Raw genomic sequence first — 22,600 nt, 5'->3', positions numbered from 1 at the left:
AAATAGCAAAACGCTACTTGGAATTATTGCCCTATAACGTGTAAAAACCTTTTTTTTTAAAAGAAACAAAACTGGGTATTTCTAAGCTCAGGACAGATAGTAAAATCTATTTAGTAGTAAAAGTCAGAAAAAGTCCTACATTTTTTACCATATTTTATATTTTTTTATAGTAAATGATATGATACAATTAAAATAATTGCATCTAAAGAAAGTCCTTCTTGTCCTGAAAAATAAAACCAATATATAACTTGTGTGGGTTCAGTAAATGGGAAAGAGAATTACAGCCATTATAACAAAGGGGTTAAGGGATTATTGTAGAGTTTATCCTGTATGAACCAGCTGCACTTATATTTAACTGTTTGCATGGCACTTTTTGCACTTATCAGCACCCTTTGTTTATTTTCTTCACTACATTAAAAGTATTTATAACAGTGCTTCAAATAAGAGTTTGCATTGTTTTTTTTGTTCTTTTATACATCTATTAAATTTTCATCCTTGTTTTAGGTGTTGAGCCAGGTTCTGTTGTGATCACAAGTCAGTCTGTCGATGCAACTTTTAAGCCTCAGTTTGAGCAGATGATACTAGGAAAAACTGTAGTTCGTAACACCGAATTGGATCCTGGTTTAATCCAAGAACTGGTTCAATGTAGCAAAGAGATAAATGAATTCAATACAAGTCATTGGAAACACCATGTGCACAATGGATTTTTATGAAGGTATGTTTGCAAAAAATGTGTTTGCATGTATGTATACACTATATGGACAAACATATTAGGATCTGACCATTAACATGGTCTTTGATGACACTGTATTTTAAATACATAGACATTAACCCCTTCAATCCCAGGGGGTTTTTGGTACCTCAAAGCCCAGAGCAATTTTGCCATTTTGGGGGTATGTCGGTTTAGCGATTATTCTCTGTTCCTGTGAATAGTGTACCCATGTAAACTATATATTGTTTTTTCAAGGAGAGATAGAGCTTTCTTTTGATACCATAGTTGGATGATTAGCTGAAAATTTAGAATGATAAATTTAGCAAAAACTAGCGAAGATTAGAAAAATAAACTAATTTTTTTTTACATTTTCCCTCTGAATCCTCACAAAATTAGGTAAAGTGATGGAAAATCCCCTCCATGTTTATCAATTCAAGTGTCCTGATTTCAGAAATACCTAATTTATATAGATTTTCCAGGCTTTCCCAGCACCAGGGAGCATACTATTAGGTGTACAATTTTGTATAATTTTAATGCCTATGGTTTAACGGGTTTGGGGGTTGTGAACGGGGGCAGGAGGGTTATACTGGCTAGATGTTATGCTAGGGCTATGGGATGTAAGGTTTTTTTTAAGAATTATTTTTATTATCTTTTTTTATATATTTTCTTTTAATTTTTTTACAATTTTTGGATTTTTTATACAGGGACCTCCTGAACATGCCAGTGATGTCACAGTGACATCACAGCTCACATTATAATTTTTTTTAGTATTATTTATATTATTATTTTAATGATTTATTTTATACTATTTTTAAATCACTAACCGTTTTTTTTTTTTTTTCTCAGCTTTTCTGTTACAGGACTTACAGTGGTTTCTCACTCCCCTCCCCGCGATCCACCTGCACCGATCACACTGTGATCTTTATGCAGGTCCTCACAGACCTGTATAGAGATCGTAGCGTCTCTGTGCCTGCGGAGATATCCTGTCTTCCGATGACCTTCCGGGTTACGTCAGCAGTGACGCAACCCGGAAGGGAATGCCCGATCGCGCGTTTGCAACTGCGCGATCGGGCAGTTTACAGCGTAACAGCTTACCGGCTTTCATGCCGGAAGCTGTTACAGGCGATCGGACAGCAGAAAGCCGGCAAAGCCGGCTTCTGCTGTCAGTGGCAGGGATGTGTCCCTGACGCTGTCCCTGACGCTGCACGAAGGGCTGGACGTACCGGGACGTCCATAGGGGTTTCTTTGTGGGCGTTTTTTGGACGTCCCGGTACGTCTATAGGGGAACGAATGGGTTAATATGAAGTTGATCCCAACTTTGCAACAATAGCAGCTTTCGCTCTTTTGGGAAGGCTTTCCACAAGATTTTGGAGTGTTTCTGTGGGAATTTTTGCCCATTCATCCAGTAGAGCCTTTGTACAGTCAGACACTGATGTATAAGAAGCCCTGGCACTCAATCTCTGTTCCAATTGATCCCAAAGGTGTTTTATGGAGTTAATGTAAGGGTTCTGTGGGGGCAAGCAAGTTCTTCCACACCAAACAATATCTTTATGGACCTTGCACAGTCATGCTGAATAGGAAAAGGCTTTCCCCGAAGTTGGAAACATAGCATTGTCCAAAATGTCTTGGTATGCTGGCAATGAGTCCAATTGAAACACCTGAATTTGATAATTAAGACGTCTGTCAATACTATTGTCCATATAGTGTGTGTGTGTGTGTGTGTGTGTATGCATACGTGCATGGTAGATGTCAGCAAGGTTCAGTTGTGAAGCCTACTTGCCTTGATTTGTCATCCTGTTGGGAGGTTACACTACCAAATATACAGTGTGCATATTTACAGCTTTTAAACATGACATTTCTTATAAATTGATTTGGGCCAATTTACCATACTGCCATTTATAATGAAGCATCTAGTAGTATATGATTATACAACCTAGATTTTTAGGCATATTTACAGGCTTTGATTAAGCCAAAGTTGGCAATACAGTATTACAAATGATTATTCTAGAATCATAGGTGTACCCAAAATGTATTTAGCTACTCCTTTTAAGATTCTATGATACCCAACATACATATTTGTGTGTTTGGGTGTTTTTAAGGCTAAAATAAGTACACGCACTTTCTAGGGGATAATTTTTACTTGTGCACTTGACTTAAGTGGTTTTCTTCTGCCTTATCCACCATTGCTGAATGTGACCAGTGATTGCATCCCAGCCGTTGTACGCAAAAGTCTTCAGCAGCAGTGACCTGGAAAGAGTTGTAGGAGCACTTCAAACTGAAACAAAACAAAGATTTTAGTGTGGCCTAGTCAAAGTTCTGACTTAAATCTGATTGAGATGCTGTGGTTAGTGCTCAAAAACCCTCCAGCTATACAATATAGCCAAAAAGAGTGGCCCTGAAGTTCTCCACTGTGATTTAAAACGTTCAATTCTAGTTGTTTCTGCCAAGCCTTTTTACTTTACTTTTTCCCATGAGCTATATACGCTCACTGGCCACTTTATTAGGCACACCTGTTCAATTGCTTGTTAACACAACTAGCTAATCGGCCAATCACATGGCAGCAACTCAGTGCATTTAGGCATGTAAACTGCTGAAGTTCAAACCGAGCATCGGAATGGGGAAGAAAGGAGATTTAAGTAACATAGCATGGTTGTTGGTGCCAGACGAGCTGGTGTGAGTATTTCAGAAACTGCTGATCTACTGCGATTTTCGTGCACAACCATCTCTAGGGTTTACAGAGAATGCTCCTAAAAATAGAAAATATCCAGTGAGCGGCAATTGTGTGGACGATAATGCCTTGTTGATGTCAGAGGAGAAGGGGCAGACTGATTTGAGATGACAGGCAACTAACTCAAGTAACCAATTGTTACAACCAAGGTATGCAGAATACATCTCTGAACGGGCAACACGTCAAACCTTAAAGCAGATGGGCTACAGCAGCAGAAGACCACACAGGAAACTGAGGCTACAATTCATACAGGCACACCAAAATTGGACAATGGAAGACTGGAAAAACATTGCCTGGTCTGATGAGTCTTGATTACAGCTAAAACTCCAAGTCAGAGATATTGGCATGTGAACAAGCCAGCCGGCATGGCTTGAGAAGGACCCTATTGGTTTGAAACGTCGCCACTCATGTGGATATAAAATTGCACTGATTTATTCACATTGCTGTCGGGCGGAACCCTGCTCGAACAATTAAGGTGATGTCTGATCGTCTCCGAAGTGTCTATCAATTCCAGCTACGACATTCAGATGGCAGGTTCAGACATTGGTGTAAACAACATGAAAGCTTGGAGCCATCCTGCCTTGTAGCAATGGTTGAGTCTGGTGGTGATGGTGAAATGGTGTGGGGGACATTTTCTTGGCACACTTTGGGCCCCTTAGTACCAATTGAGCATTGTTTTAACACACCACCTACCTGAGTATTGCTGCTGACCATGTTCATACCTTTATGACCACAGGGTACCCATGTTCTGATGGCTACTTCCAGCAGGATAATGAAATCACATCATCTCAAACTGGTTTCCTGACCATGACAATGAGTTCACTGTACTCAATGGACACCAAATCTCAACCCAATAGAGCACGTTTGGGATGTGGTGCAATGGGAGAATCGCATCGTGGATGTGCAGCTGACAAATCTGCCACAACCGTGTGATGCCATCATGTAGATATGAAAATAGAAAAAGGCTCCAGGCACTCAAGGGTTCCATCAGACAGATTTATTGAAGGAAACGGACAACAACATTTCGACCTCACAATGAGGTCTTTATCAAGTTGATCAAGATCATGTAGATATGGACCAAAATCTCTGAGGAATGTTTCCAGCACCTTGTAGAAAGTATACCACGAAGAATGAAGGCAGTTCCGAAATCAAAAGGGAGTCTAACCTGATACTAGCAAGGTATACCTCATAAAGTGGCCAGTAAGTGTACGTTTTGATTAACTCTTTACCTTCAATAAATGAAATGATCATTTAAAATCTGCATTTCACGTTTTCTCACATTGTCATCTTATATTAAATTAGGTGAAACATTTAAATAAGCAAAAATAAAAGAAATCAAGAAAAGAAAAAATACTTTTTCACACGGCTGTATCTTATAAATACTGCAATATAAGTTTGTGCTATATATATATATATATATATATATATATATATGCATAGTTTTTTACATCGTAGTAATAGGTTTGTGATGTCTGTATAATGTACCCTTAACTTGTAATTTTACACACATAGGACAAGCACGTCTTGATGGTGCATTTTGCTCCTACACAGAAGAAGCAAAAATTGAGTACCTGAAAGCAGCATATGAAGCAGGCGTACGAAATATTGAGATGGAGTCATCTGTGTTTGCAGCAATGTGTAATATCAGTGGCCTGAGAGGTAAAACTGCCCATCCAATAAAATAATAATAAAGTTTGAACGTGGTTTTCCTTTGTAATGGGTGCGTCAAGAGGACACATCTCACGGGCAAAATTACGAAGGCCTGCTTATTGTAAATGCAGGAGACTATAGAGAAGCTGCTGTTGTCACACTTACCATCTGGCAGAGGCGTATCTAGGATATGGCACCTATGGTTCGTGCCATAGGCACCATTTGAAAGGGGGGCGCCAGTGAGCAGTTTTCAAACACCGTCTTTTTTTTTTTAATGCGGCGGAGCGAGCAACCGCTCGGCGCCCCTCATTCTCCTCCACGTGGGCTCTACCTCCGTCCTGGTGCCGGCATTTCATGCTGAGCGCTGTAATATGATGTCAACCGCTCAGTTTAAAAGCCGCTCGCTGGTGCCCACTGCTGAGCGCCGAAATATGACGTTGTATTACGGCGCTCAGCAGTGAAGCAGCGGGCACCGCAGCAGTGCAGGAAGACAGAAGCCTCGTGCTCTCGTCAAGGTGAGAGAACTACAAAGGGGTAGAGGGTAGATACAGGGTTAATATGTCTTATTCAGTTGATTAATACCTGCAATGCTGTTTCCATGTGTTTATTTGATCTATACCTGCGATGCTACGTTTCATATATTATTATTGTATACCTGCAAATACAGGATTTGTATGTCTGATTCTGTTTATTTGATATATACCTTCAGTGCTGAGATCACAAGTGAATTTCAATTGATCTGGGTTTGTGTGTTGATCTATACCAGGGTCTAATATTCATATATATATATCCCTCTCCCTCTCAATAAATATTAGTCCCTGCTGCATATATATATAATATATGGGCAGCAGGGGCTAATAAATGGGCTTTAGATATTTGGACAGGGGCGCAATTTCAGTGCTTGCCATAGGCGCTATTTTCAGTAGATACGCCTCTGCTATCTGGATTAGAAAATGTTCCTACAAAAATCAGATGATCCTTGATTATTTTTATTCGTCATAATAGCAGTTGTAAAACTTAAAATTTAGCTTTAGAAAATTTGTGAACATGCAGTCACTCAAAGAACATGTTACTGTGCACAGCCCATAGTGTAAACTGTATTCAAATGTACAACTTTGAATCAGTACTATGGTATTGAAATGGATCAGAAGCAGATGGGTCTTCAGTTGCATATGTGAAAAACTAGAACTTAATTCTTTAGCTATCATTATATTCTAGAAGTCTAGTTAAAGGCTATGCCCCATTGATAAATAACTATAATTGGTGCTTGCCAATTTAGGTAGCTATGATTGGTGACATTCCATAATCAATCACTGGACTGTTTTTGATAATGCTTTTGTGCTCCTTTCCGTCCAAGTTTTCGTTAGAGGGTTGATGCCATGAGCTATCAAAATCCTAATTTACATTAACAGTGGTTGAAAATACATGGTTTGTCGTTAAACAACATGTCTAAAAACCACAATAGTGGTTGTAGAATCTTCAGTGCGACTTTAAAAAAAAAAAAAAAAAAAAAAGTTACCCAAAATTGTAGTTGTAGGGTATGTACAAAATGTACCTGTATAAACAAAGTGTGTAGTCCCGTGCAGCTATAGGTACAAACACCTCTGCTCCAGCAGGTGTGCAGCATAACGTATAACAAACAGAAAAATCACAGCGCTCAGGGATGCAACACAGAAGTGAAAAACCATTTCCATATTACATGGCAGAGAAGGGGTCCTGCAGATGTTCTGGGGTGTGCAAACCCCTTTCCTAATGCACACCTACAGCATTGACAAGATTACTCTTAAGATGTACCTGAACGTCCTATGTTTTATGTAGCAGGCAAACCAGGCAGTCTATTGACAGCCTTGGCTCCCCCAGCCAGCAGAAGTCAGCATTGCCTGCAGAAATGCAAGTGCTTGAACACTGTTACATAAATGCCAAATCAGGCATTCCCTTCCAGTAGGCATCACTGCTGATGCACATCAGACCCTGCTGGATTCTGCAATTTGTTCCCCATGCATTGGTTGAGTTAAAGCTAGTTGAAGAAAATTATTTGACTTGTTTTAGTTATTTTTGCCCATTTAATAACTTTTATTCTCTTACAGCTGCAGTGGTATGTGTCACACTGTTGAATCGTTTGGAAGGAGACCAGATTTCTTGCCCTCATGATATTCTTGTGCATCATCAACAAAGACCTCAGAAATTAGTTGGTTTCTTTATCAAGAAACATTTCTCTAATCCTGGAATGTCATTTTGACGCATCATTCATATTAAACAATGTGATGTACTTTTATTCCAAGAGCATAGCATATCTCCAGCACATGCAAGTAAGAGTATACTTTTGTGTGCAAAATAATGTTTTTTGTTTTTGTATATTGTTTTTGTCATACATTTTATCGCCATTATATTGGATTATTGTAGCCCTTTGGGAGTTGTGTCCCTCGCCCCTATAACCTTCCCTCATAATACTATGTTTATGTAAGACGGAGGATGTTAAAGTTAAAACAAAAAAACAGTGTTTTAATTTAAGTCCCGGGTAGGGGTGCCGAGCGGTCGCTTGTGAAGTTTTCAGCAACTGCTCGGCGCCCCTCACTCTCCATGACTCCGTCGCAGTGCCGGCGTTTCATGCTGAGAGCCGGAATTATTCTGCCGCTTAGCTGTGAAGCGCGCACCGCGGCAGAGTGGGAAGACAGGCGCCTCCCGCTCCCACCGCAGGACTCCGGCAACAAGGTAAGTAAGGATGGGGCCGGGGGGGGGGAGGCAGTGAGAAGGGGCCGGGGGGGGGGGAGGCAGTGAGAAGGGGCCGGGGGGGGCAGTGAGAAGGGGCCGGGGGGGGGAGGCAGTGAGAAGGGGCCGGGGGGGGAAGGCAGTGAGAAGGGGCCGGGTGGGGGAAGGCAGTGAGAAGGGGCCGGGGGGGGCAGTGAGAAGGGGCCGGGGGGGAAGGCAGTGAGAAGGGGCCAGGGGGGGGAGCCAGTGAGAAGGGGCCGGGGGGGAGGCAGTGAGAAGGGGCAGGGGGGGGGATTTTTTCCATTTTTTGGGGGGGGGGGCACCAGAGGAGTAGTCCGCACAGGGCGCCAGAACACTTAAGGTCGGCTCTGAGTATTACCATTTCTATTGTGATTTTGAGGTTGCGTAGCTGTGACGTTATTTTAATCATGGAAACCATTTGCTTCTTCTAGTGAATGGTAAACTTAAACTAAGATGAGCTTAGGAAGAATAGTAGTATGGTACAGTTTGATATTGAAGAAAGATTAGTGTGTTGCATTGTGTCAAAAAACTAGGTGGTGATGTACTTAGTATGCTTAGAGGCCAAAATAGGCAAAACAAGAGACTATTGACATTTTCTGGCCCTGAGTAAGATGAGAGATTGTGAAAGTGGAAGTAACTGATTTACTTATTGGAAGACATGGTGTAGTGCGTTTTTAATTATATCACTCCTGGGCCTGGTCACGACAGGTTTAATTAGTTAAATATATTTAATAACTTCTCACTTAGGCGTCAGGCATCAACAAGGGATCCTTGCGTCTGAGTGGCTCTTTTTTGAAAGGGTTTTTTTCTGAGGGGTTTCCCAGTCCCTGCTGAGTTGCGAGTTAATCAACTAGAGGAGCGATAACTACTTGGCTTGAGGATGTATTACTGTATTGTAGGGCTGCAACAACTAATCGATAAAATCAATAATAATCGATAATTAAAATTGTTGCCAACGAATTTCATTATCGATTTGATCCGTTGAATCGATTTTTAGAGATTATAAAATGAGGGTTTTTTTCAGAGCAAATGCTCTGAAAAATACCACTCGTTTTATAATCCGTTTCATTCAGTGTGACTCACAGCAGCAGTACTTACAGTCCCTCCCTGCAGTCACTCTGACTCCGCCACTTTCTTTCTCCCAGTCCCTCCCTGCAGTCACATTGACAATTGGCCCCCCCATTTGCTTATACTGTCCACATACTTAGCAATTCATCTGAGTATAAAATTAATATTTGGGCTGCTGAAAGTTAGGGGAAGTGGGGTTAATTTAGAGGCAGTTATGTTTAATGGGGGTCTTTAGGGTTAATTTAATGCTGAGGACTGAGGGTTAATTTAATTAATTCATAAAGTTAACTTAAGGTGCAGTTAGAGGTAAAGGGGGGCAAACTAAGGGGAATCTAAATCCTGGGGTCAGTGAAGATTAATCCTGTATTTTTTTTATAAAAGCATTGTGTCAGTGTGCTGTGAACGAGTCTGGGAATCTATGAGGGGACTATGGGATATCTGGGGGTATAAGGCATATCTGGGGAGGACGGAGTGACATATCTGGGGGGGGTGGCATATCTGGGAGTATAAAGTATATAAGGCATATGTGGGGAGGGCAATGTGGCATGTCTGGGAGGCGGTGTGGCATATCAGGGGGCACAGTAGCATATCAGGGGAGGACAGAGTGGCATATCGGTGTATAAGGCATATGTGGGGAGGGTGGAGTGGCATTTCTGGGAGACTGTGGCATTTCTGGGAGGCATGTGGCATATCTGGGAGGCAGTGTGGCAAGTCTGGGCTCAAATGTGCATAATTGGGGGGGCAGATTGAGAAATAAAAACAAGTAATGCATTTTATCAGTTTTTTTATTCTGCCGTTTGTTTTTAACAACCTGTTTTTTAAATTATTTTAAATAAATGAAAAATGTACATTAATTTTTTTATCCGATTAATTAATTGAAAAAATAATTGGCCAACTAATCGATTTTTATTTATTTTATCCCTGATATCTTGGGCGTTCAATACGATGGCCTGTAAACACCTGAAACGGTCCACGCACAAGCTACAGCAATATTTTCCGAAGCGGGCTAGGCCGCCTTTTTCTACACAAGATGGCGACGATCCGCCGCTCCCAGCTTCTCAGCTGGAGATGGAGGAGGATGAAGCAGTGGATGCTCCAGTTACTACTCACCTTCTGCAGAGTATGCTCGACGGTATGAGAGTGGCGATGACCTCGGAGATTAGGGACATGCTGTCAGACATCAAATCGGACCTTCAGCAATTGGGCTCTTGCACAGACCACATGGAGGGGAAGTTTGAAGACTTTGCCTCCGCGTTCAATGATCTGGTGGATCGCCATAATACCCTGGAAGACCAGGTCCAGTCGATGCAGGATAAGGGTACTGATCTGGAAGACTCTTCGCATTCGAGGGATCTCTGAGGAAGTGACCATGGCTGCCCTACTGGAGTATGTCTCTACTTTCTTTTCCTCTCTTCTTCCTGATGTTCCCCCCTCGACCGCATCCATCACATTCCCAAACCGAAGTCTCTGCCATCGGACATCCCTCGGGATGATATCATCCGTTTACACTACTTTCATTCTAAAGACGCCCTCCTGAGATGTGCCCGAGCTTTCCCTACCTTACCTGAGCCTTATGCCGACCTTCACCTCTACGCTGATCTCTCTGCCGCTACCCTCTGTAAGAGACGCTCCTTCGCACCGATCACTGCTGCACTACGAGCCAACAACATACCTTACCGGTAGGGGTTTCCTGTCAAGCTCCTTGTGACCAGGAATGGGGTACATTCTACCATCCAGTCTCCCGCTGACGGGCTCCAGCTTCTACAACTTTGGGGCATTGTGGTTGATCGTCTGTCTGTCGCTGCTATGCCTCAAGAGCCTGCTCCAGCCCGCGGACTCCCCACGGAGTGGGAATTGGTCGCACCGGGGAAACGCAAAGACCAACGCCGCTTTACCTGTGGCTCCTCTACATCTCAGCCCACCCTGCCTTCTCAGACTACCTGAATTTTCTACCTCCTGGTTTGTTTTGACTGTACACTATATTTGGACATGCCGGGCTCCTCCGTTGTGTGCCTTATAGTTTGTCTGGGGGGTTTGTTTCCTCCCTAAAGTCGTTCCAACCGCTGGGCTCCTATGTTATGTTTCTTCTCTAGGAGTCTAAGGCCTCTTCACCTCCTCATGGGGTTACTCTGCATTTACACGTATGTTTACTTTCTGTTACATTTAGCACTAGTTTCAGTTTGGTTGCCCATTTCCACACCTGACAGTCACTAACGTTTGTCCTTACCAGCATGTCTCATCTGGCCATATACACACACTTTTCTACGGGGTTTTTTTTTTAAAGCTGCTTCTCGGCCTGAGAGGCTTATTCTTTGGTTGGTTGCTGCCGCCTCTTTGCGCTCATGTTGGGACCGGTTGCTCAGTCTCGCACATTCATACATATGACTCCTTACTTTTTGTTTTCAAACACACACGTATACACGACTCCTTGGTTCCTGTTGCCTGGGTACACATATACTCCTCTACGTACCCCTTCCTGTTTTGTTAAACACGCGCACTTCTAATGGCATCTAATGCCCTAATGGCATCTTTATACGTACCCTGTCTGCCTCTCTGGTGGGTTCCGGTCTTCCATTTACGATTGCTACTGTGCTTCTGCTGTTCAGTTTCGCGTACATGTGGAGCTTTGTTTCCTGCCTGGGTTTTTGTTTACCATTTACATACACACACACACGCACAACTACGCATACTCTCCCCTCAATTAAATTTCTTTTTTTTTTTTTCTTCACACTACTCCTCGGCCTGAGGGATTTCTTTCTTTGGTTGGTTGCTGCCGCCTTTTTGCACTCATTTTGGGGCTTGTTGCTCAGTCTCACACATTCATACGTATATGACTCCCTCCTTCTTTTAGAACGCACACATATACACAACTCCTGGGTTACTGTTGCCTAGGTCCACATATGCTCTCCTACGTACCCCTTATTATTTTGTTAAACATGCGCACTTTTACATGCTTGCCTGCCCTCGTCCTGTTGGCCCCCTGCTTATATCTCTATACATACTATGCCTCTCGCATGCATGCAGTGTGGAGTTTGTTCCTGAATGGGTTTTCATCGCCCGTGTACATACACTCACAACTATTCATACTTTCATACCAATTTTGTTCCCAATGACTGGTCTTTCTTCGCCCTCTCTACTTATCTTCCTACGAACCCCTTCGCGCTGGTTTTCTGTAGGAATATATTGTGGCTTAGTTTCGATTAGTTTGATTCTGGCCTAAAACTCGATTGTATAGTTTTTCTCTCCTTCTCTCTTTTTTTTGCCTCTAGTCCTGTGAGTTTTCCCCTCTGTGTGTGTTTTTGTGTTTGCTTTCCTCTGTCTCCCTTGCCCTCCCTCCCGCTGCTGATTATGTCCTCTATTACGCTGCTCTTGATCAACGCTAAGGGCCTTAAAACCTCATATGCTTCTTCAGGAAACGAGATCTCGCAATGCCTCTGTTGTTATGGCTCAAGAGACCCATCTCCTCAAAACGAAACAACCTCGTCTGACCTCTAAATACTACCCACTGGACTTCCGTGCTTCTTCCACTAGTAAGAAACTCGGAGTGGCTATTCTATTTCAAAGAATACAACTCCTTTCAAAAATCTGCGACCCTCAAGGTTGCTTTCTCATTCTCCATGGCACTCTCAATGGTTCGTTTTGCACGTTCCTCAATGTGTATTCTCCTAATAGTAAGCAGCTCTCCTTCCTGGACCGTGTTTTAGCCAAGCTGCGAAAAGTCGCTGATGGATGGATTTTTGTTGGCGGGGATTTCAATTTACTCCAGATCCCGTCTCTTGACTCCTCCGCTAGAATGTCTTCTAAATATTTGAAATCTCTGACCATTCAAGGTTCTCGCTTTCAGGACTTACTGCACCAACATATGTTGTTCGACACTTGGAGGATCACTCATCCACTCGACAGAGATTACTCGTTCTACTCGGCGGCGCACGCTAGTTACTCCAGGATTGACCTGATCCTCGTGGATAAACTTACCTTGCAAACGATCAAAAAGGCGGACATCGGGCCTATAATATGGTCTGACCATGCCCCAATCTGGACAACATTTGATCTCTATCCCCAGCACACCGCTTCCTCTAGGTGGAGGCTGAATGAGAGCTTGTTGCAGCATACAGATGTTTCCACTGAGGTCTCCGATTCCCTTTCAGAGTATTTTCGGCTCAATGATACCCCTGATGTCGCTCCTTCCACCCTGTGGCTAGCCCACAAGGCTGTTGTTTGTGGCTGCTTTATTAAACTGGCATCTCGACGGAAACAAGATTACATGCGATCCATTTCCGATCTGACTCAACGTCTCACAGCTTTGGAACTGGCTAATGAGACCTCGTGGTCTGAAGATACTTATCGCCAACTAACCACTGTTAAGTCAGACATATTCCAACTTCAACTACAGCGTACGGAATACATGCTCTGCAGACTTCAGCAGACCTATTACGCTAAGGATAACAAAGCGGACTCTTTACTTGCTAGGAAGCTCACTCAGCGCTCGGCTCAGATCACGGCGCACTACCTTCAAGCTCCTGATGGGCGACGGCTCTACAACCCTAAAGATATCGGGACAGTTTTGCGGACTACTATGACTCTCTCTATAACTTGCACTCTCAACCGCATACTACCCAGCCGTCGCAAGCCTCCATTTCCGCCTTCTACGTTCGCTTCCTATCCCTGCTCTGCCAAGGACACAGTGGTACTCTCTCATTGCTCCTCCGTCGATAGAGGAGATAGAGGCGGTCCTCCAAGGACTCAAACCTCACCTACCGGGCCTACCGAATTCGTATTATCAGAAATTCTGGCTCCGCGTATATGCTCCCTGTTTAGCCACCTTCTGTCTGCATCGTCCTTACCAAGAGAAATGACGGAGGCGCAAATCGTTACCATTCCTAAGCCTGGTAAATCTCCCACCATCTGTGCTAACTACAGGCCGATCTCGCTGCTGAACACGGACACAAGTCCGGCTTTGTTCTAGGCTGTCAACCATCGGACGATACTCGCAAGATCATCAATATTGTTCATTTAGCTAATGCCACTAAAACGCAGTGCCTTCTCCTGTCCTTGGACGCGGAGAAGGCGTTTGATCGCCTCCACTGGGGAAACTTGAAAGCTACCTTGGAGGCCTTTAATCTTCCGGATACGTTCCTCAATGCGGTCCTCCTTCTCTACAGCGGCCCTTCTGCCAGGGTGTGCTCTTCTGGATTCCTCTCTAAGTCCTTTCAAATACGCAATGGCACTGCCCGCTCCTCTTCACGCTGGCCATGGAACCCTTAGCGATTGCGATAAGAGAAGATCCTGAGATCAATGGGTTCTCTGTTCATGCTACGGATGTGCTCTTGACAATCACGGAGCCTCTAACGTCCTTACCACGGTTGCATGCTTTGCTGGACTCCTTTAGCGCCGTTTCTTACTATAAAATCAATTGGGGCAAATCCCAGGCCCTTAATATAGGGTATTCCTCCTCGCTGGTGGCTGCGCTTTCGTCCTCCTTTCCATACGATTGGCTCTCGGACTTCCTCCCGTACCTGGGGATCCGTGTTACCAAGACCACCCTTACTCTGTTTAAACAGATCGGATTCAAGGGGACCTTAACCTATGGTCGAAGTTGAAGGTCTCCTGGTTGGGGTGTATCACTGCGTTTAAAATGAACGCGCTACCTAAGCTTCTGTACGTCTTCCGAATGCTTCCTGTTGTCCTCCCGGCTGCCTTTCTATGGTCCATTCGGTCCCGCCTCATTAAATTTATCTGGTCTCATAAACGCCCGCGGTTATCCACGAAGCTTCTGCAGCGGCCCAAGTTCTCTGGAGGTTAAGGGGTCCCGAATGTTCAGCTCTTTTGTCTGGCTGCCCATCTTGCTCAGACTCTGCTGCTTTTCTCGGTGGCGTGGGTCGATCAGGAGGCCCTATTTACACGACCTTACCGGATTGGTGATCTTCTCTGGCTCCCTAAGTCACTTCGGCCACCAATGCCTGACGCCTTACCTACTACGAAGCAGTCCCTTGCTGTCTGGGACAAATATAGACTTATCCTACGCTTTCCACCCTTCATGTCCGGTCGATCTCACAACTCTTTACTAAATCGCACGTCCGTTCATTTCAAGACTTATGTGCTGAGTTTGGTCTCCCGTGGCAGGATTTCTTCAAGTACCTCCAGCTCCGTTCTGTCCTTCAAAAATCCGTTTCACCTGATCCGGCTACTCCTATCGTCCAGATGTGTCTCTGGGCTCCGCTGTTTCCCAAAGCCATCTCTCTGTGCTACCTGGCTCTGCTGAATCCCACTACGGATAACAAGCTCTCTTACATGGTCGCATGGGAGCGGGAATTATGCCGCACCTTTGATGTTTCCGACTGGTTTCAGGCTCTATCCACGATTCGAGGTGTATCGAAGAATGTGACCCACTTTGAAACTTATAGGAAAATTCTGTTTCGCTGGTATTATGTCCCGACTACGCTGGCGTCCATATTTCCGACGGTGTCCCCGCTGTGTTGGCGTCAATGCGGTGCCCGGGGCTCGATGACACATATCTGGTGGGAGTGTCCTGCATTGCGTGGCTATTGGAACGACGTTTTTGATCTTAGTGCACACCTTCTTTCTATTCAGATACCGAGGTCTATTGAGCTGGCGCTCCTTGACATGTTCCCGGACGACCTTTCCGGCCCTCGTCGGAAACTGCTGGCTCACGTTCTTATTGCTGCGAAGATCAGTATCGCCAAGAAGTGGAGGTCTTTATCTCCCCCCTCTATTCATGATGTCCTTGCTATGACCTGCCAATATGAGAGAGCAGTCCATTTTGCCGCAAACACGCCGCATATCTTTGAGGAGACTTGGGATTGCTGGATCGAGTTTTATCAGAATCAATTTGGATCACTACGCACACCGTGGTTCCTCAAGGATACTGCAGCTTCATAGGCCCGTTGTGTCAGCAGTTGGTTCGGGCCTCGTTCTCTTCACTCTACCCTTGTCTTCTTTCCTTGTCTCTCCCCCGTCGTGTTCTTTCCTTATGTGTGTTCTTGTCCTCTCTCTGTCTTGTATGGTGTTTTCTCGTGTTTATAGTATACTGTCTATTTTTCTTTTCATGTGTCATTATGCAAGGTATACTGGGTATGTTAGGGGACTCGGGTTCCGTTTGCTTTGGTTTTCACTTTTATTGTTATATCTGCGATATCTGTAGCATTGCTTATCCATTCTTTGCTTGGTCTATTGTAAACCCAATAAACTTTGTGTTAAAAAAAAAAATCGTTAGTTGCAGCCCTACTGTATTGATATTTGACACTGTAGCATTGATTACTGTGATATTGATTGATTGCTTAACCCGTTTTACACACACATATATACATACTTATAATTTTATATACACAACTATTTTCTATCTGCTGTAGTAAGAGTTCTATATTAAAGTTTTGCTTGATCAATTGGCTGATCTGGTTGTGCTGTTATTCTGTATCCTCACTGATTGGGCAAAACGCATGGTAACGTAAGAGGAGTCTAATGCAGGTAAGGATATAAATAATGTCCTTTTAGATTAGATTACTATGCTAACAAAGGATAGAGGGTTGAACTGGGATAGAAAGACAAGGTGATGTATGCTTGAGTTTAATAGTAACCAAGTTGCCTTGTAAAGGCAAGTTTTACTTGAATAAAAAAACACAAAGTAAATACAGAGAAGTGAAGAGACTAGCGCACACTCTATAGTAAAATATATATATTGTGACAAACCCTATAGCATGAGGGCCATACATGTCACTTTTAGGGGTCCTAAGCACAGTCCTCTAGGGCAATCAGAGTCAGGAACAGCAGCTTTAAACAAAACAGCGCTTTATTTTAACCACTTAAACCCCAAAAACCAAATCATAAAAAGAAAACCTAGCTCCCAATTGGAGCCCTCTCTAACTTAACTATGCTGGTCTAAACTGACCAGCCTAATCACCCACTACCTCAACCTCCCAACCAGACCCAGCTACGCCAGGCTCTGGAAAACCTCCCCCAGACAGCACACAAAATGTCCAGGCAGGTATTGCCTCACTTGGCTCAGGGATAGTCTTCTTCAGGGCCTCTCCTTGCCCTGGGAGCACAGGGAACTTCCTCTTCCCCCAACAGTCTCCCTGAGTATCAGGCTCCAGGGGTTTTTAATGCCCAGCACCTGTGCCTGACGCCGGCCTCATAGAAATCCCGGACCGGATCCTGCAGATTTCTTGCCTCCTGGAAAACCCGGCATGGAGTTTCCACAGAATGGGGGAATGGAGCATTGGCCCACCCTGCTCTCCAATTGCTCCACCCCAGGGACCCATATGTATAATCTGCATAGCAGCTGTACTCAGATGCCATGCTAATCATCTCCCTGGGGTTCACACGGTCACAATATACACATACAGATTCAACAAGAGAGCGGTAGATACTCGAATTTAACCCAGGCTATCCTCCTGGTTTGTCAGACAGCAAGAGCCAGACACAATTGCTATCCATTAGGAACGGCAAATTACAACACTTGGGGTCAACACACATATTTTTATGCAACTCGGGATCAAGGGAAGAATGGAGTACATGCCAAGATTAGACCCTTTTATCCATTCAAGTCTGGTGCCAGGTTACACCAGCCAATTGGCGTCTGTCTAGGGAAGGAAGCGACTAATCCCAGCCGACCAGCTCACAGCCAGGCAGGGTGCTAATCTCTTTAACCCGATAGCTAATCGGGAATGCGCCGACGAGTCGCTCTATGTAAGGACATCCAGGATGCAGAAGTTGTGCATCCATGGAAGTCGCTCCAGGCAAGCCCACCGATCGAATTGGTATACTATAGAGAGAGCAGCAAGCCAGGCTTAACCTTTATTAAGAAGGGCTGGCTGAGTTACCCTCTCACCAGGGACACTGTACCGACTCTCTGAAATGACTTTTAACCCCTTAACGACAAAGCCTGTACATGTACAGGCTTGCGGTGCAATGTAATAATGACAAAGCCCGTTCATGTACACGTACATGTTAAAACAGATGCATTGCCGCGATCGGCGGCTTTGCAGCATCCATTGAAATAGCAAAACGCTACTGGTACTTATTGCCCCATAACGTGCAGGAAAAAAACATAAAAACATTGGGTATTTCTAAACTCAGGACAAATAGTAGAATCTATTTAGCAGGTTTTTTCATTAGGTTTTGCAGATGAGGAAAAGATTTTTTTTTAAAGTGAGAAAAAGTCATTTTTTAACAAAAAAACATATTTTATAAGTTTTTATAGTAAAGGACTGCTTCGATATGATAAAAATAATGGTATCTAAAGAAAGCCCTGTTTGTCCTGAAAAAAACAATATATAATGTGTGGGTGCACAAAATGAGAAAGAAGAAAATTACAGCTAAACGGCAACACTGAAAAATGTTACAAGAGCCATTGTCCCAAAACGTACTATGAGTAAGAAACAGTCTTGTCATTAACCCCTTCAATTCCAGGGGTTTTTGGTACCTCAAGTCCTGGAGCAATTTTGTCATTTGTGCGCTATGTCGGTTCAGCGATTATTCTCTTTTCCTGTGAATAGTGTACCCATGTAAACTATATATTGTTTTTTCAAGGAGAGATAGAGCTTTCTTTTGATACCATAGTTAGATGATTAGTTGAAACTTTAGAATGACAAATTCAGTAAAAACTAGCGAAAATTAGAAAAAAAAACACCTAATTGTTTAAATGTTTTCCTCTGAATACTGACAAAATTACGTAAAGTGATGGAAAATCCCCTCCAAGTTTATCAATTCAGGTGTCCTGATTTCAGAAATACCTAATTTAAATAGATGTTCCATACTTTCCCAGCACTAATAGGTCCAAGTTTTTTGTGCAGTGGGCCACTTCATCAGAAATGTATGTGTGCAAGGGCCGCACTCATTTTTCACTGAGAGAAAATACGGCCTTTTAGCCTTATAAGGGTTAATTTGTCGATAATGTGTTGGTTTTTTTTTTAATCAACTTTTGTATGTCATTCTATCAATACTGAATTACTTAAACAGTAAAACAAAGTCAGTCCACAAACCACTTAAAACAAGTTTAGCCAAATAAAACTGCACAAGGCTGGAACACACCGTGGGTACAAGCTGGATTTAAACTATCTGACGCACACTGGAGGCAGGGCCGGATAAAGAGCATCACGGGCTTGGTGCTGAGGATTTTGGTGGCCATTTTATGGAAATAAATAAAATAGAATCTTAACTTCTCGCTATTGATGTGTACTGGATAAAGATGACATCAGTGCAGATAATACAAGATAGTATCTTATGTGATGGCATTGGGGGTAATCAGTACACTAAAAAAGTCATCATACACAGGACGCCTGAAGCCACAATTTAGTGCCACAAATCCTTTTTAATTAAATATGCAGATTGAAACAGAGTAAATAACACAAACCTTTACTTTTCTTCTGACTGATTTCTGGGGGTAGAAAGTTTTGTCCTTTGAAGTGACTACAAATTCAGGAGGGCATTTTATCACCGGATAAGTAAAATTAAATAGTTCAATTTATTCCTACAGAAAGTAAAGTGCCAGGAAACAGATGACCGAAAACACACATACCAGGACAGGCTCTGCCACACCGATACCCAAACACACACACTGGGACAGGCTCTGCCACATCGACACCAAGACACACACAATGGGACAGACTCTGCCACACTGACACCCAAACACATACACACCAGGACAGGCTCTGCCACACCAACACCCAACCAACACACCAGGATAAGCTCTGCCACACCGACACCCAAACACACACACCAGGAAAGGCTCTGCCACTACAAAGCATGAAAGAAATGTATTTTCTACACTGCTTTGTCATTAACCCCCTTTTTATATATTTTTTTCTCAATTCTCCGTTTATTGTACAATAGTAGAATGCATAATCCATGGCATGCATATAAAAATACATTCACAAGAGAAAAACAAGAGTGGTTTGCAGGTAACAAGAGTAGTACATTAGATAGCCCAAGAACTAAATATCATGGGGATGCTAACCTGCTTATAAATCTATCGACGACAAGAAGTTTGATTACAATGTTACGGAGATATAACGTAATTTGTTAAACAGAGGTTAAAAAAAGAACATATCAAACCAAGTTAAATGAGGCAGGGGTCGGTGTGTCGCCATAGAAACAATTAGACCAATGGAGAAAGTGAAGTGTCAAGAAAGTGGCCAAATATGTACGGTAAATTTTGAACTACAACTTATGTATATGAAATTTGCACTAGCGTGATCTCAATCAAAGACCCAACACTAGAGGAGGAGGGAAGGAGAGAAAGTCAGCTCATGTTTGTGTGCTAATCCTCTAGCAGACATAGTTAAATCTTCCATTTGGCAGACAAAAATAATTTTCTTAAGCCAAACCGCAATAGGCAGAGGTATGGCCTGTTTCCAGAATTTCGGGATGACGGATTTGGCAGTGCTTAAGATAAGAAAGGTCAGAGAGCGTTTATATTTCCTGTATCGGATTGGAGTGTGATGGAGGAGAACCGCCACCGGCGATGGTGTAAATTGGGGGTTTTCTACAATTCTAATAACTTTGATAATTTTTTCCCAAAATGGGCATACGAGAGATATGTCCCCACCCTGGAGCCACATCGCCAGCAAAACGAAGGGACCTGAGGGAAATAATGATTAAGCTCGCTGGGACTCCCTGTACCCTCGAGGGAGTCTGAACCAAGTCTACAATGGGCCTAAGAGAATTATTTTGTAATATGTGATAAGCCCTCAAGATTTTTGTGTTAGAGGGAGGGAAAATCTGTATCCGTCCCTGTTCTCAACCTGGCGCAAAGTCGGGATTATCAACTAGAGGTAGAAGCGGGTTGGGAAAGGAAGTGATAAATCCCTTCCGCAAAACTTTCCCAAGAACCCTAAGAGTGGGTGCTACCGTGGGGTGCCCCCCGGAAAGTGAGTGCCTATGTTGGTCTGCCAACCAAGGAACCACTGATATAGGACATGAGAAGAACTGCTTTTCAGTCTGAACCCATTGCTTAAAAATAAATAAAGGCTCCAGGCACTCAAGGGTTCCAGCTCAGGCAGATTTATTAAAGGAAGACAGCAACAATGTTTCGACATCACAATGAGGTCTTTATAAAGTTAACCACAGAATCAAAAGTAAGAGTTTAAATAACACATATCAATATATGATAGCCAATCAAAAGACCAATCCAATCTAGCACCAATCCAATTATGTAGCATAATTGATGATCATGCATTAACATAAGTAAATATTAAAAAGTATACATCCCATAATAAATAAATGAGATACTTGCAGATGTTAAAAGAAACCAGTAACAAATATAAAGAAATATATTAAGATCCATATGCATTAAATGACCAAAGGGAATACAGTGGGGCAAAAAAGTATTTAGTCAGCCACCAACTGTGCAAGTTCTCTCACTTAAAAAGATGAGAGAGGCCTGTAATTTTCACCATAGGTACACTTCAACTATGAGAGACAGAATGGGGGGAAAGAATACAGGAAATCACATTGTAGGATTTCTAATGAATTCATTGGTAAATTCCTCGGTAACATAAGTATTTGGCCACCTACAAACAAGCACAGACCTGTAACATCTTCTTTAAGGCTAGGTTTCCACTTGGTGTTTTTTTGCTAAAAACGCCCATAAAAACGCCAATAGCGCCACCTGGCGTTTTTTTTGTGAAAAAACGCAGCAGCCAGATGTTAGCTGTTCTTCAATAGGAAATCGCACAATGCCATATCCACTTGGCGTTTTTCTGTTTGGCGTTTTTTCAGTCCTCTTTGGCGTTTTTCTGCTTTTTTGGGCTCTGTGGCAGTTTTTCAAAATCGCAGCATGTTGACACTCTGGCGTTTTTTGCAAGGAAATCTTGGCGTTTTTCTCCAATAGAAGTCAATGGGAGAGAAAAAACGCCATGAAAAAGCCATGTGGGTTTTTTGCCTTGGCGTTTTTTATGGCGTTTTTTTCCACAGTTACAATGCAGAGGATGGACCCAGTATCTGTGTGTCCTACGAGAAATAGGCTGGAAACAAACAGTTTCACACAAAACAAAGTTCATATTGAATTTTACACCATTTGGAACAAACATGCCATTACAAACAAACCAACTGGATCCTGCCTGCCAAAAGCAACAGCAAACAATTTGCAGCATCATTTGGGGCCAATCTTCCTAGAGGAGCAGACATTCGGAATAAAGCATGCCTTACAAACCACAGAAAAGATACAAAAGGGTCCGCCGGGGCGTTTAAGTAGAACTCTACCAAGTAAATGACATCAGGGGGCAGATACTTGCCATTTATCCTAATCCCTTTTTTAGCTGGGTGAAATTTCTAACTTGTAAAGGCTGGAAAAACTGCCTAAGGTCAAAAAAAGCAATTTCCACAGAAAGGCTAAAACGCCAGAAAAAACTCCAGAAAAAAACGCCAAAATGCAGGAAAATGCAGTGGCAGTTTTCTTGGCGTTTTTCATCAAGAAAAAAAACGCAGGACAAAAACCCAAGTGGAAACCTAGCCTAAGAGTGTCCTCTGTCCACTTGTTACCTGTATTAATGGCACCTGTTTGAACTTGTTATCAGTATAAAAGATACCTGTCTACAACCTCAAACAGTCACACTCCAAACCCCACTATGGCCAAGACCAAAGAGTTGTTGAAGGACACCAGAAACTTGTAGACCTGCACCAGGCTGGGAAGACTGAATCTGCAATAGGCAAGCAGCTTGGTGTGAAGAAATCAACTGTGGGAGCAATTACTG

The 22,600-nt window shown here is 43.1% G+C and overlaps 1 protein-coding gene across 1 annotated transcript in view; it reads left to right on the top strand.

Annotated features, from left to right (window-relative positions):
- The window catches only part of LOC149272689 (uridine phosphorylase 1-like), a 30,231-nt gene extending 22,902 nt beyond the window's left edge, over positions 1-7,329 (top strand). Inside the window, 4 exon segments of the mRNA XM_089506811.1 lie at positions 501-674; positions 676-715; positions 4,953-5,099; positions 7,178-7,329. Coding sequence (XP_089362937.1) covers positions 501-674; positions 676-715; positions 4,953-5,099; positions 7,178-7,329 — 513 coding nt within the window.
- Positions 7,330-22,600: the final 15,271 nt, after the last annotated feature.

This window comes from Sceloporus occidentalis, unplaced genomic scaffold, assembly GCF_023333645.1.
Source record: "Sceloporus occidentalis isolate IW3139 unplaced genomic scaffold, rSceOcc1.0.p SCAF_424, whole genome shotgun sequence".
Lineage (NCBI taxonomy): Eukaryota > Metazoa > Chordata > Lepidosauria > Squamata > Phrynosomatidae > Sceloporus > Sceloporus occidentalis.
The sequence above is the reverse complement of the archived record's forward strand: the minus strand, read 5'-3'. Positions and strand labels throughout refer to the sequence as shown.